Raw genomic sequence first — 14,884 nt, forward strand, 5'->3', positions numbered from 1 at the left:
AAAAAAGAGAAGTCTCAAATTCTTTTTCTATAAAATCAATGTGAATTCAAAGTGTGTTGTAGTAAAATTTCTTAGTAGCATACTCCAGTAGCAATCAGCCTGTGAGTTTCAGCTAAAAATCTAAAGTATGAGAAATACCTACCATTATTAGGTCAAAGCAGCAAAGTAGAGAGATATGAGGTTAAGCAGCTCTCGCTGCTGCTGTATGCTCTGGCTTCTCACCTGCACCTCACATCCCCAGCTAAGGGCAGTGCCCAGCCGAGCTCACTCACTGTAGCTTTCTAGGTACCTGCCTGGGGGTGTCAGAGCTCCAGGAAGGTCAGTAGAGTTTCTGAAGCCCCTCCTCCAGTGGATGTTCAAGGCACCAAGGTTCAAAAATGGCTCTGAGCCATTTGCATCAATGCAGAGGTACTGGTGTATCTCTGCTCCTGCTGCCACTCAGTGTGGTCTCTCCTTTTCTCATTCTTACATCCACTTTTACCTCTTCTTTTTACATTTATGAGCCATTGGTGAAAGAACCTTTCATGACACGTGCTAGTTGTCCGGTGTCTATAATGGCTGCTGACCTCCCTCAGGAGCTTGTGGTATTACAGCACAGAGAGCACACAACCAGTGGGGAGTTATGAGAAAGCTTATTTCTAGAAGGCATTAAAAAACAAACCAAAAAAACATAGAGTTTGAAGCACATGATTAGCTTAAAGGCACTTGTTCCCCAGGCCAGTTCCTGGCATCAACCCAGGGACCAGGCTGGAAAACGAGCAGGATGGCACTGACTGCTCATGCTGTCACCCACCCACTCAGTGCCACACCAACGCATCCAATCTCTTTGCTAAATCTGTAATGACACAAAAAGCATCTCCTCCCCCCTCCAAGAGGCACTTACCATCTTGGCTATACACACGTATCATAAGCAGCTTTCACAGGTGGAGCACACGTGTTATGAGGTGAACCCTGTATTGGCCCCACCAAGTCTCCTCATGGTTGAGGGACCAGCCTGTGCCTGGCTCCAGCTGTGCCCCCACACCCTCCCCAGTCAGAGCCAGCTGCAGTTCACCCCACAGCAACCACCTGCACCAGCCACCTGGGTCCCCAGCCCAGAGAAGCAAGGTGAAGCTCACAAAGCAAGGCCATGCTACAGGGCAGGGCCTCCACCTCCCTCCGGACACAGTTGAGCCCCTCTCACCTGCTCCACATCTCCTTGGAGCAAGGCACTGAAGCACATAAAAGAGGGGAACAAATGAAGAAAGGAGCTCAGCCACCCACAGCTCTCACCGCCACCATCACTTCTGAAAGAAGATCAGGCATCCACACAGGCATGCCCATGGACAATTGAACATCATCTACCAAGAGACAGGGAAACTAGGCAGGGCATAAGACCACAAGTGCAGATCTAGTTTAATGGCTCTCAGCACGGTGTACCCACTCCACCTCCTGCAAGGCCTGGTTGTGCCCCACTGAGTAGCAAGGACAGAGCTTTCTTAAGTGCCACCCTCTGCAATGACTTGCAGGTGACAACCAGACACCTCCAAAGGGAGATGGGGATCTTCAGTCCTGGCTGCCCTGAATGGGGCCTCCCTTCCCTCTACCAAGAGCAGCCCCAGTCTGAGCTCTATACCGGAGCAGTGTTGAACCCACCAGCAGGAACATGTCACCTGTAGATGCACAAACTGCACACATTTTAGTAACTGTTACTTGAGTGTTGACTTCCCTCTGCTCTGCTAGAGACATGCAGCAAGCCCATGAGGAGAACTGGTGCCTAGAAAACAAGAGGCAGAACAGTCCCCATCCTTAACAGCATTCAGGTGCACAAGACCACCTCTAACCTTCATGTCGCAGTGGGACAGTCCCAGAGCCAAAAGATGACAGCAGCACAGGTGCTGGAGTCCACCCAGCCAGAACCTTACTTACAACATAGCATCACCTCTAAAGCATGTAATTTCCATGCAAGTAAACAATGCACCTAAACAGCACCTGCTACACATGTGGTGCGAACTAAGGATGTGTTTTCAACCTCTCTCCATGTCCACAGCTCACCTGGGCATGGCAGTGGGGAAGGTCTCCTTCCTGGAAACAGCTCTCCAGGGACATACATCCCCTGCTATGGGGTGAGCAAACCCTACCCTGGGAGGCACAGCCTATACCTGGATCTCTGAATCAAACAGATGCCCACTGTGAATGGCTAGAATGATTCTTTGGGTGAGGGATGTGTCCCCCTGTCCCTAGCAAGGAGGCTGGGATGTGCAGGAAGATGGTGCTTTGCTGCAGCACTCTGCAGAGCAGAGACATCATAAGAAACAAGAATATGTACAAGGTAGGCCTATATCAAGGTGTAAATGTTGTTAAAACTTTCATTTATCAGCTGCAGGAGTCCTCATTGACTACAATTACAGAATTCAATTAAAAAAAAAAACAAACAACTCAGTGACCTACTCTAATGCTCTTAATTGCTCTTAGAATGATAACCCTCCAGTTATCAGCATTTATTTGTTCAGGATGCTCTTGGCTGGGTGAGCATGTTGTGCGGAGAAGAGGTACAAGAGTCCAGAGCACGTAGAGACCCTGCTAAGATGAGTTCTAGCCTCCTAAGAGAGCAAGCACAACCCAGAAGAGCAGCACCGATCAGTGTCCCAGACAGGAAGCTGCAGCACACAGCACCTGTAACTGTGAGATGAGGCCTAGCTTCAGAAATGAAATACAGCCCTCTGAGGAGCAGGTGATGGGATGAAAATGAAAGCAACATGGCACCACAGGGGAGGGAGAGAGGAATGCAATGGCTTGAAATCAGGCAAGAGGGATGCATGTGCACAAGTCTGGTGCTTGTGCAAAGACAAAAAGGGAATTTAGTCTTTAGTTTTCCATCTTCCCAGTGCCAGTCTTCTGTCACTGGAAGAGAGATTCCAAAACTGTTCCAGTGTTGTGCTGGAAATAATAGGCATCCTCTGACACCTGAAAACTACCATGTGCAAGGCAGGAATTCATCCTGCAGAGAGGACAGCTCTGCAACACCCTGCATTGCACCCACTGCCTGCAGTGCCATAGAGTGGAGCCAGTCCTGAGAATATGGTGAAACTTGCCTGAAAGAGACAGCAAGAAAAGCAGGTGACACTGAGACAAGGCACAGTGCTTTAAAGGCAGCTCTGTACACTAAGTCATCTTTTTAGATGAATCTCTGTGGCTGACATGAGCAGCCAGTGTGGGGTGCAGGCAGGCTTCCCCCTCCCACACAAGATCCGTCCTTTGATAACCAGACGTGGAATCCCCAAAACTTGCTGCACAGTGGCAGCTCCTAGGAAGGCACAACATGCAGTGGAAAAAATTGATTAGCACAGCCACCATCACCCCAAGAATGACTGGCAACTGATTTTGTGAACTCTTCTGAGGCTTTGTTGTGTTGCACTTACATACCCTTTGCACGGTGATGTGTCCCCTCCCACAGAATGTCAAAGGCTTCAGCTCCTAAGAATAACCATTCAGGGCAAAAATAGCATGTGCTGTGCAGTTCTCCCATGCAGGGTCCACTTCATTGGTCTCATCATTCTCCTGAACTCAGGATTTGTGCTCAATCTAGCCCTGTGTTCCCATCTCCCACTGGTGGCATCTCCCTTCTCAGGTATTTATCTATGTGGTTTCCAGGTGACTCTTTCAGGGAAAGTTTACTGGAGCTCCATCCTTCCTGAAACAGCAGCAAAACTGAATAACCACATCCTCTCAGCACAGCCGAGGAACTTCAAAAGTGCAGTGTTGCAAAATAGCGTGGGGACACACTCCCTTCTGCCTCTGCTATACTCTTGCATGCACTAATATCAGTTGTTGCACATGGTGCAGCAATAAGATTGAGAAATACTTAAGCAGTAAAACCAGTTCTCACAGGCTGAGTGCTGTTTTTTTCCCCTCCTTGCAGTCAGCTTTGGAGTGAATCCCTGCAAAGATTCACTTGCACTGAAAGTATCTGCAAGTATTTCTATTTTGCTGCAATAGTTTAAAAACAAATACTCAGAACAGATAACTTATAATAGGGAAGTCTCTTCCCTAATGAAAGGGATACGTAATGCCCCCTGTACCTAGAGAAAAGGATCCCCATAAATAAGAAGCTAGGTTTGTGTGCTTAGAGTGATTCTTCTGCATCTTGGAACAGTTGGCCTTCAAGCTGGTGTTAATACTGCTACAAGGCTTCATACTAAGTGGTCAAGGTTTGACTAGACTTGGAAAGTCAAATTCCACTTTCCTCCTGTATGTACAGCTTTCAACTCAAGGAAAACACATGACTGTGATTTGTTTGAGCACTGAGCTTCATGGCAAAACAAAAAAGCATCCAGCAGTTCTTATAGACAGTGTGCTAACAGAAGTCAGAACAAGCTTTGTGCAAATACTGCAACTATTTTGATGCATTTTCAATGAAACAACCCCATGATTTGACTGAGAAAGTCCTCGACAGAGCATGCCAAAAACTTGAGTTTGTGCCACCTGTGTAGCCACTTCATACAGTGAAGCTACAGGCTCTGCTGGGGCTCCTCTTCCCACAGGTCTCAAGCAAGCTATGTTTTTCCTCCCTGCAGCAGACACTGAACAAGCAAGCTGTGAAATGTGATTCTGCACCCAAGTTGTCCCAGTCGGCTTTTGTGACTGCCAGCAAGTAGTCACATCCACCTGCACCTTCAGGCAGTTGCAGATTCCACGTGCCCAGTTTGAAGAGGCTATTTCTAAAGCCTGACGCACCACTACTGTTTAAGGCCATGCCAATGTTTGGGGTTATTTATTTGAATAACTACAATGATTGTTCAGTGCAGAGCAACTTTTAAGTACACTGAGAACCTCTGAAAGCTATGTTGATTGGAAACCCCAGATACAGAACAAGAACATCTCCAGCATGGCCAACACCATCCCATTCCTTGTTTGCCTTGAACAGGCTGTGATTCAGATGCAGCTGCCCCATATCAACATCTCATTAACCTGCATTTCCAAATAGGTGTTGCTTTGGAAAGCAAAAGTTCAACCACTGAAGAGTTCAGAGAGCAACTTGTAACAGCTTTTCAGTGCATCATGCCAGCACAACCTGTAGTTCCACCACTGCTTGTACAGCTGCAACTACTCCAATTAACAATGCTATTACTTAAGCATGAAGAGGAGTCTGAGCTAGCTATACAAAAGGCTTAGAGCTGAGGCAGCTAACAGGCTCAGCTGTCAGTATAAGCAGTTCAGGCTCCTTTTGCTGGAAAGCCAGAATCTCTGTGAAACAAGAGCCACAGACCATGGGTTCAGAAGATGGCAACTTGTACTCATGTCTGGAACCTAGGATTTCCACTCCAGCCCTTTGCAAGTGAGAAGTCAAATATAAAATTAAAAGAGGGTAATATAAACACACCAAAAGGTTACAGAAGTTCACTGATGTGAAAAGCTAGGGTGACTGTGAATTTTTTTTTATTTTATTTATTTTTTTTTTTTAAGGAAATAAGCAGTGTACCAGTTTTCAGGCATTCCTTAAATTAATATTGGAAAAATCTGTTGCATGCAAAGAGAGTGATAGGAATTGAACTTCACAGAAAAGGTCAGTGGCACAGAGCCAGCATCAAAGTGAAATACAGAAGGAAAATTACTGGAACTTCTGAATGAAGACAGCAGGCCTGAATGTGAATAATTTTTTTAAAATCAAATTTATGACTGTCAGAATCCATGGCAAGTTTGCAAAAACCACTGAATAGTTGGGCAGAAGGAAGGAAGGTTGGAAAGAAGCTCTGCAGATGGTTTAAATCCAGCCCCATGCCAAAGTAGGCTCACCTACAGCAGGTCACCAAAGGCTGCAGCCAGCTTGGTTTTGATCATCCTCATTTGTCTGGATCACGTTCAAGCAAAAACATCCAAACAACAACAAAGCACAAAACAAAATAAAATGAAGCACCTGCTGATTTCAGTGAATTGTTATGCTTTAAAAACAATAAATAACAGACTTATTTTCTCTCCTTTACCCAGACCTCATCCTGAGAGAGATTTGTTTTTTCAACTGCCACACACAACATTCAAGATCTACAAATAAATACACATACTATGGATACACAGAGAAGATATCTAAAACCTCAGCTGAAGCAGAACCCCAAAATTACACAGTTAAGAAAGGGATCAGTGCTTAACAATCTGAAAAATGGCTTCGTTGGCATAGTTTCCAAGAAAAACACTAATTCAAGTGCTTGTAAGAATCATGACATTGCCCATTGCTGGCAGGGGTGGACAGTGAAGAGAAAAATAAATGAATCACTTTTTTTTTTTTTTTTGACTCTAAATAAATTCCTCAATGGACAGACTTGTTTAGAAAACCCAGCTAACAGACTGATTCAAAGAGAGAGCCTTGAAACTCTGAGGTCCAAGGCAGGTACTTATCTGATAACTTGGGTCCCCAAATTACAGCAAGGTAAAACCCCAACAGTATGTTTTCACTATAAATCTCTGTCCTTACTGCATTTTTTTAAGCAGTTGTCCTTTATTTTCTGACTTCACAGTCTGTAGCTTCTGTATTTTTTGCATTTTTTGAAGGTTTTATGGTAAACCTGGGGTACTACAACTATTTCCATTTGTTTGTTGTGTCTGATTTCCTCACTACTCTATTGGATGGTATTTCTAAAACTGTCCTTTGTTGTTGCTCTCCTACTTTGTGAAGACTATGAATCACACCAGATCACGTGCAAACTAGTGGGCGATAACAAAAATCCCTTACACTTGTTGTCTGTTTTTGTAGTATTCCCCCGCTGGTATTAAGATTGCATTGACTAAGACTATGCAGTCACACTGGAAACTCTCTCACGAGTTTGCAAGTGCATCACAAACATGGCCTTGCAGCCTGAGTGCTTTTCCAAGGCTGCACGGAGGTGACCCAGTGATGCTGATGTTTGTCTAACTCAGAAACTAGAACTGCCATGGTTTTCTAACCCAGGATCTGAAGTGCCAATACTTACAGTGAAGAAAGGGTGTTGCTCAGCACCAGTGTTAATGAACTGCTGAGCGTAATGACAGATTATATATATATATAATATTATATATTATATTTTATATATATATATTATTTTATATATATATATATATAATTGTAATGATCTTGTGTGCTTTCATTTGAATCTCATTTGGGTGCATATTACATTCAGGATTAAACTAAAAGAGGAAGACAAAGGGAGAAGCTGGACTCTAACCAAGAGAAATGTGATTATTTCTAATGTGTACATTTCTACATTTTTGTACAAGAAATGTACAACTCTGCCTCCTTCGCGTGTGTGAGCTGTTAACAGCACTTAAACAACAAATGAGAGTGACAATGGTGGAGCATGAGTTTAAAGTAGGGAGTCTTGGGATAAATTAATTTTTCCAAATGGCTGTGCTGCTACTATTCATCACCAAAGCACATATGAGAAGCTGGTTAAATTTTTGAATTCTCAAACATATGTGGTCTTGTTTGGGAAGCGATGAAGGACAGAAGACTAAAAAGGGCAAACATCTTTAAAACAAAGAAAAAAATTGTCTAGCTTCAAATCCCTCACCTCCAGAAAAGAGCAAGCATGTGAATTCAAGTATCTACCTGACAGCAAGGAAGTAGTTTATTCTTGACAAATCCATGCTGGCAGCTACTCATGGTTAAACTGGTAGTTTCCTCCTTTTATAGAATAGCAGCTCCTAGGGAAAGGAAAAAGAACATAACATAGAATCATGAAACTGAGAGTGTCCATACCTTTTTGACATGGCATTTTCCATAAGTCAAGTGACAAAAGTATTGCCTTGAGGTGCGCAAAAACCAATCAGTTGAAGAATATGTCATCTAGGTGACTTAAAGATTGGTCCTAGATCAAATACACAAATATTTCCATTACCACCAATGGAGCTAGGTCAGACATGTTAAAATTCACATGCAGATCTCAAGCTAAAAGAAGGTGCTAGCACACAGTTGACAAACCAGCTTTGGCAAGCTGGTTTGAAAAACCCAGACAATTCATCAAGGACACTGCAATGTTAGGTAATTTCAGGACTCATTAATTGCATAAACACAGGACAAGGAATCATTAACAGGACAATTCCTTAGAGCAGCTCAGAGGCTGGAATGAGTCACAGATTGCTGCAAATAAGTCAGACATCAAACTGCAGAAAACAAACAGGAGCTTTGTCAGCTGGATATGAAGAAATCCCTCTGTGCTACATAGCACTGGCAAAGTGCAGCTGCACTGTGCTTTGAAACATCTACATCAAGAAAAACATGGGGAAAACAGACAAAAGAACACAGGAGTTTCTAAGAAAAAGATTAGAAACTGACAACAGGTCAGAAGACTTAGGGAAGCCAGACTGTACCCTTGCTGAAGGCATGGAAGCTACAGTCTCCTTCCAGCCCAGCAAATTTCATCAGCTTTCCCAATTAGAAAACTCCTTGCAGCCTTTCCAGGAAAATTTTCTCTTTCCTGCCATTGCTTGGGCTTGGATCTATGACCCTTCTCCAGGAAGGTTGTGAAGCCCTGTGACAGCTGATAGCCCTGACGTGCTCTGCAGGAGTGTCTTCCAAGCCCATTTCAGGCACTCCCAAGGATGGAGAAATCCCTTCCTCCATTTCACTTGACACCAAGCACAGCAGCTCCTTGCTGCTACCCCACCTTCTCAGACACGGCATGCATCACGCAGCACTCCTATACCGAACTCAAAGGAAGCCAGGCCATGCACTGCCTCCCATGCTTGCTCACAGCACTGCCCACAACGCATTGTCCAAATCCACATGTGCAAGTTAACACAACAGCACATGTCTGGGGTCAGTTTACGTCTGCAGCTGGTGCTAGGGCACAAACCTTTTCTTCTGTAGGGCACTACTGTGGCCAGTAGGCAGCTCAGGGATGCCTTCTGGTTCGGACCCGAACTCATCAACACTGATAGGCACAGGAAGGAATGTCAGCGTGGCTCTCCCGACTCCCTGGTTCACATGAGCTTTCTTTTGGCTTTTCTCCTGGCAGAGCCAACAGTTTAACTGATGTTAAGTTTCAATAAATGTTTTTGTTCTTCTTGATCAGGTTTCTCCAAGATAAAACTAACTTCACAAAACCTCACAAGTATTTCCAGTCCTGTCATTTTTAGTTATTTCAAATATCTAACCCTGTTTTAATTGCTTCCTTAAATACTGCAATTTGAAAATGACTTGGTTCCATGTTCTGCAAGTTGCCTGCCTAAGAGCTGGGAAGCTGTGCTTCCTCAAACTCGTATAAAATACAGAGGAACATTTTGTATCACCATGCACTACTCAGGACTTTCAGCAAATTAACTTCCTTATTTGCCTGAACTGAATAAAAGACAGGGAAGGTTGCTCTTCCAGCCTCTCCAAGCCTCCAGCTGTGCAGACCTAAGTCATTCCTCTGATGCATGTTTCAAGAAGCTGAATCCCTTCTTACAGCTACTCTGCTCCTCTCTGCAGCCACCTCTTTCCTTCTCCACATACCTAGGCTGAGCCTTTCATTTCTTTTCTCTTGGCCCTTGCACAAGACACCACCACCTTTGGGTGGACAGATATATGGACAGCTACTGTACATGCAGAGTCAGATTCAGCTGTAGCACCCTCCTTCTTATTTCACCTTCCTTCTTATTGACACTCTGGCAATGAAGTCATCTTAATAACTTGGATTGGGCTTTAATTAACACTGGTGACTAAGGCAAAACAATAGGAGTGAAAAAAAAAATACACTCCCTGTGATTTCTCTTTTCTAGACTGAACAAGTTCAGCTCTCTCAGCCTGTTTCCACAGGAGAGGTGCTTCAGCCCTTTGATAATCTTTTTAGCCTTCCTCCAGACCCGCTCAAACAGCTCCATATCCTCCTAGTGCTGGAGACCCCAGACCTGGAGGCAGTACACCAGATAGGGTCTAATGAGGGCAGAAGAGGACAATCCTCTCCCCTTCCTTGCTGGCCACCCCTCTTTTGATGCAGCCCAGCATACTGTTGGCCTTCCAAGCTGCAAGAGCATACTCCCCATCAACCAACACCTCACATCCTTCTCTTTAGGGCTGCTCTCAACCTAACCTCTGCCCAGCATGTATTTTTGCTTGGTATTGCTTGACCTTGCACTTGCCCTTGTTGAACTTCACTTCTCAAATCAGTTAATGTCCCTCTGGAAGACATGCCATTCCTCCTGCGTGTCAACTGCACCACACAGTTTGGTGCTGACAAACTCTGAGACTGCATTCAATCTCACTTTCCACGTTGCCAGCAAAGACATGAAACAGTGGCTGTTCCAATATTGACTCCTGAGGAAATGCCACTCATCACTGGTCTCCACTTGGACCATCTGGTCAATTCCTTTTCCACGGAGTGGTCCATCCATTAAATCCACGTCTCTCCAATTTAAAGACAATGATGTCATGCAGGACAGTGTCAAACACTTTGCGTAAGTCCAACTGGATAACATCCATGGCTTTTCCCTTACCTCATGCTATAACTCTGTCATAGAAGGCCATCAAATTTGTCAGGTGCAATTTGCCATTAGTGAAGCCATGTTGACTGTCACCAGTCATGTTTGTTTTCCATGTGCCTTAGCAGTGTTCAGGGGGAATGCCAGAAAAAAATCATCCAAGAAAACAACGAGTAAAAGCCGGTGAAATAGAAGGAAAAACAATATGCATTTGCCTCAGCCCCAATATGTGACTCCACAGACACAGCAGAGTGGATGGAAGGTGACAGAGTTCTTCAGAAATCCAAGTCAAGTGCTGCAGACTGAAGTCTCTTTTTTTTTTTTTTTTTTTAAATGTGCTGTTTCAAAACAAGGCTCTGTACAAATAAGTTTTCTTTTACTAGTCTGTTATTTGTAAAAGAGATAAAAAATGAATGGTTTCAGAAATAAGACCAGCATTCTATAGAAATTCATGAAAAGCTTCAGCCATAGCACTGGTGACCTCCTCCTGCTGCTAGCTTCCAGAGCTCTGCTGAACACCTACATCTCTTGGTAGACTCTGACATTTTTGTAGTAGTTTTTTTGCAGTTTTCATAGGATCAAGAATGCATAAGCACATAACACTGACATACCAAGTCTTACGTTTTCACTTTCCTATAGAAGAGAGAGCAGTGAGAGCCAATGGCAGAATTGCTGCGAAAGTCATGGCAGTTTGCATCCCTTAAGCCTGCATTTGGGAGGGCTTTTGAAATCAGATTCCTCATGCAGCACAGATCAGATTGCCAACATCAGCTTCCTGTTTCCTTTTAAAGCTCTTTTCTTCTTAAAATCAAAACTATTTTTTCCTTAAAAAAAAAAAAAAAAGGCAATTTTATTTTTGTAATCAGGATTATGAAGAATGACTCAAGTGTCCTCCTTTGAAATCAGAAAAGGAACATAAACATTTTTAAGGAAGATTTTCCCCTCCTTTGCTCAGAAACTGGGAGGGGATAAAAGAAAAAGCTGAAAATGAGCAGGCATAGATCTGAAGGCAATGGATACCGTAACTTGTGATAGTAACAATATAAAGACCTTCTCCCTCACTAGTAAACCACCTTTAGAAAAACCACAGATCCATGTCTTAACTGTTATCTACTGGGATTTCCTTCCACTGTAAGTCTAAACTAGTACTCAGAGAAAGAATATCTGTCATGAGCCATTCCAGGAAATGCTACATCCTTTGCCATTTCAAGATCTGAGTTCTAAGCTCCCTGAAGATATCAAGGCAGGGATCAGATGCCACTGCAAGACAAAGTGGAGTGGGGAATTGTCAAAGGATCAGAGTTGGAATCCAAAGACACTGTGGTAATTATAAATCCATTTCTCACTGTTAACTGAACAGCTTGCGTCACATTCCAATAAATGAGATACAGACAATACACAAAACACACAAAAAGGAACTAAACAGAAACATACTCAGTAAGGTTGCCAAACAAAGACTAAGTAAGCTCAGCCTTTTTAGGTAGGAAGAGAAATGACTGATGCTTTAAGTTAAAAACCATGAATGAACAAGAAGGTAAACAGAGGATTATTAGTCATTGGTTTTTATAATGCAAGAATTTGGCATTCACTGGAAAAAAAACCCACAGAATTACTGCACAAGAAAGATTAGATTTGGGAATTCACTGCAGCAGGATGTTTGGAGTAGCAAAAGGAAGAGTAGTGTGAAAAATGAATAGATGAATTGAAGGAAGAAAGGTCTTTGGATTTTAAGCACAAGTGAGGATGTATCATCTGTCTGAGGAAGTCCCTCAACCACTAACTGAAGAAAAACAGCAGGGAATCCTCGGGGAAGCTATATTAGCAACAGGGCAAACAGTCCTCTCCATATTACTCATTACTGGCCTCTGCCAGAGGCTGAGCCCTAGGATCTTTATCAAGGATTGCCCCTTTGATTATTCTATATTAGCATGCACAGAAAGGGAGCAATGGTCCAAACTGCTTTTTGTTTCTGGAAGGTTCCTACTGCAAGGTCAAGGACTCCGTTTGGCGATTTGTGTAATTAATTTTAGTTCTGCTCATTCTAACAAGATATCTGGAAAACTGATAGAACAAAAGATTAGTAGGTCACTTAAGTCACTCTTACAACCATGAATTATCTGCTAGTGCACATATAGCAACAACTATTTGAAAGACAAAGTGAAATTGCCAAGAGTTTGATGTTACAAAATACCTTTATGGATCCTACTCAATTTTTCCCAGAATATGCACCAAAAAGGGCCAATCCAGGCAGCAATTCCACTGAATGAATAGATATGCCTATGATACAAAGCAAGCAGATAGTTGGCTTCTTGCATTTATTTACACTGCTTTCTTCTCTTAAATTTCTCCCATGAATTATAAAACATCTTACAATTAGACAATTGTAACAATTAGATTTTTATTTAATTGCAAGACATCTTCAGCTTGTCTGTTCAGGAGAAGTAAACGTGTTTGTTCAGTAGAGTGGATCCTAGTACACCACCAGCACAGTAGCCTAAAAGTTTTCTATATCAATTTTTTTTTTTTTTTTTTTAAGAGGGACCTTTTTGAGCAAGACATTCTAACTGACTTGCAACAAACACACCAGTGAGCACAGCATTTGTTGAAAGTACTTAGAAATGCCCTTTACAATAGGTAGACTTAAGTACAATCTGACAATGCACCTTGGTTTGGCTAACAAGACAGAATAGCAATTCAAGATACCTGTGGTGCCGCACATCACTCTCCACCCACCTGGGAGATATGTTAGTCTCTCTGAATAGACCAGAGCAAAGTAAATTTGAATTTTTAGCATCTCCCCCACATCCTCCACCCCCAGGATTTTTTCGCTGAATGCCCACTGCATGACCTGGAGGAAGATGCATGTTTTGTGGTTTCCTATTGCCATAGCAAAATGAAATTCCCTTTGGTTAACCACCTGCCAGCTCTAGACCATGGCATTTGCTTCAAAACCCATGCAGACAGTGTAACTGTCTTAGGACTTGGTTCACAAAATACTACTGTTGGAGATTTGTTACTTATAAAAATTCATTGATGTTGTACTTATTTTCACAAGCAAAAGTAATTTTCTGGAGTTATTTGAACTTGCCCCCCCCACCCCCCCACACACACACTTTATCAGGGTAATTTTGAACATGACCATGCAAGAGAACTGAACATTCACTTCCTCCTCTAGCTTGCTGAAATTCCCTGATTTCATCACACGCTGCAGAGCCTAAGGACACTGCACAGGAAGCTGAGAAGCACACGTTTTAAACCAGAGCCAAAGAATAACAGCTGCACAGGAAAGTCTGATATATGCTTTGCTGTAACTTATTCAAACAAGTTTTGCAAATAACCATGACCCAGGGGGCACATGCACACAAGAACACCTCAATTTATCATGAAACTCGGGCTGACAGAAGCAATTCCTGCTGCCAGCTATGAACTCCTCCTAGAACATCACGTTTTTAAACTTATCACATCACAAAACTTTATGCAACAAAGAAACTCACCGTGTCTTATCTAATATTTGACAAGGGGTTGCAAACCATTCCAGGAGTGAAACAAAAGTGTTAAGAATCCTGTGTCACTGTGATACCAAAATGCTTAAGTGTTACTTTATAATGAATAGTTTAGCAAGTCCTCAAAGAAGTGACAATAAGAATCACCTCAGGTGACTTGCCTCAGTACTGACCCTTGAGAAACCAGTAACACCAGGAACCTAAATTGTGAAATTAAGGGTAAAGACATACACCTCCTCCTCAGCCTCATTTAAATAACTTTAAACACACTGGCCTAATGCATCTGAAGAGGAGGAGCAAATCTTCAGGCTTTAAGTTGAAGCAAACTACTAGCCACATTAATCTCTTGCAGAAATGCCAACTTTTTCTGTTATTGCATTGCTACCTACCAGTACAGTCTGCTTGCCCCTATGCTGAGAGCAACCAGAATCAAAATCACAGCCTCATTACTGGGAACTGCAAACATACAGTGATACTTACAGCTTCTCATTTCCACAAGATGAAGTCCATCTTTGGACTCCAAAGAGCATCCATAAATGCACCAGACTACATAACATCGCTGGGCACTTCCATTCATTCAAAGAACTAACCAAGCCATTCTCTCTCCCTGGACTCCTCTGACCGTACAGGAACAGGAAAGGATTTCTCACATTTCCTTGACAGAAAGATGGAAACGTCATACAAATTCACTCCTGAGATAAAAGGGCCAATGTCCAAAATAAGAAGCAGTGGCTGCATGCTAAAAGCTGTTACAAAACCATCAGCGTTCAAGTAACCCTTAAGGGCTGGCGTCACCGCATAACCAAGAGGACTCAGAAGCAATGTGGAAATTCCATCCTTAAGTCATCAAATGCGACATCCTCTGGCAGTTTTCATCACTAGTACATCACGTCAAAAAAAATCTTTCATCTTGCAGTGTGGCCTCTTTTATGGCTTGTTACTTGAACATTACGTATGCAGTTTTTTCTAGC

At 42.9% G+C, this 14,884-nt stretch overlaps 1 protein-coding gene across 1 annotated transcript in view; it reads right to left on the reverse strand.

Moving 5' to 3' along the window:
• Positions 1 to 3,045: 3,045 nt before the first annotated feature.
• LOC146544533 (uncharacterized) overlaps positions 3,046 to 14,884 on the reverse strand; it is a 33,219-nt gene continuing 21,380 nt past the window's right edge. The window contains exons 4-5 of the mRNA XM_085223590.1: positions 7,559 to 7,653; positions 3,046 to 5,830 (exon numbers count right to left, since the gene is read on the reverse strand). Of these exons, the coding sequence (XP_085079716.1) occupies positions 7,605 to 7,653 (49 nt within the window). The 3' untranslated portion in view covers positions 3,046 to 5,830; positions 7,559 to 7,604. The remainder of the gene's footprint in view (positions 5,831 to 7,558; positions 7,654 to 14,884) is intronic.

This window comes from Meleagris gallopavo, chromosome 4 (genome assembly GCF_905368555.1).
Source record: "Meleagris gallopavo chromosome 4, MGAL_WU_HG_1.1, whole genome shotgun sequence".
NCBI classification, from domain to species: Eukaryota; Metazoa; Chordata; class Aves; order Galliformes; family Phasianidae; genus Meleagris; species Meleagris gallopavo.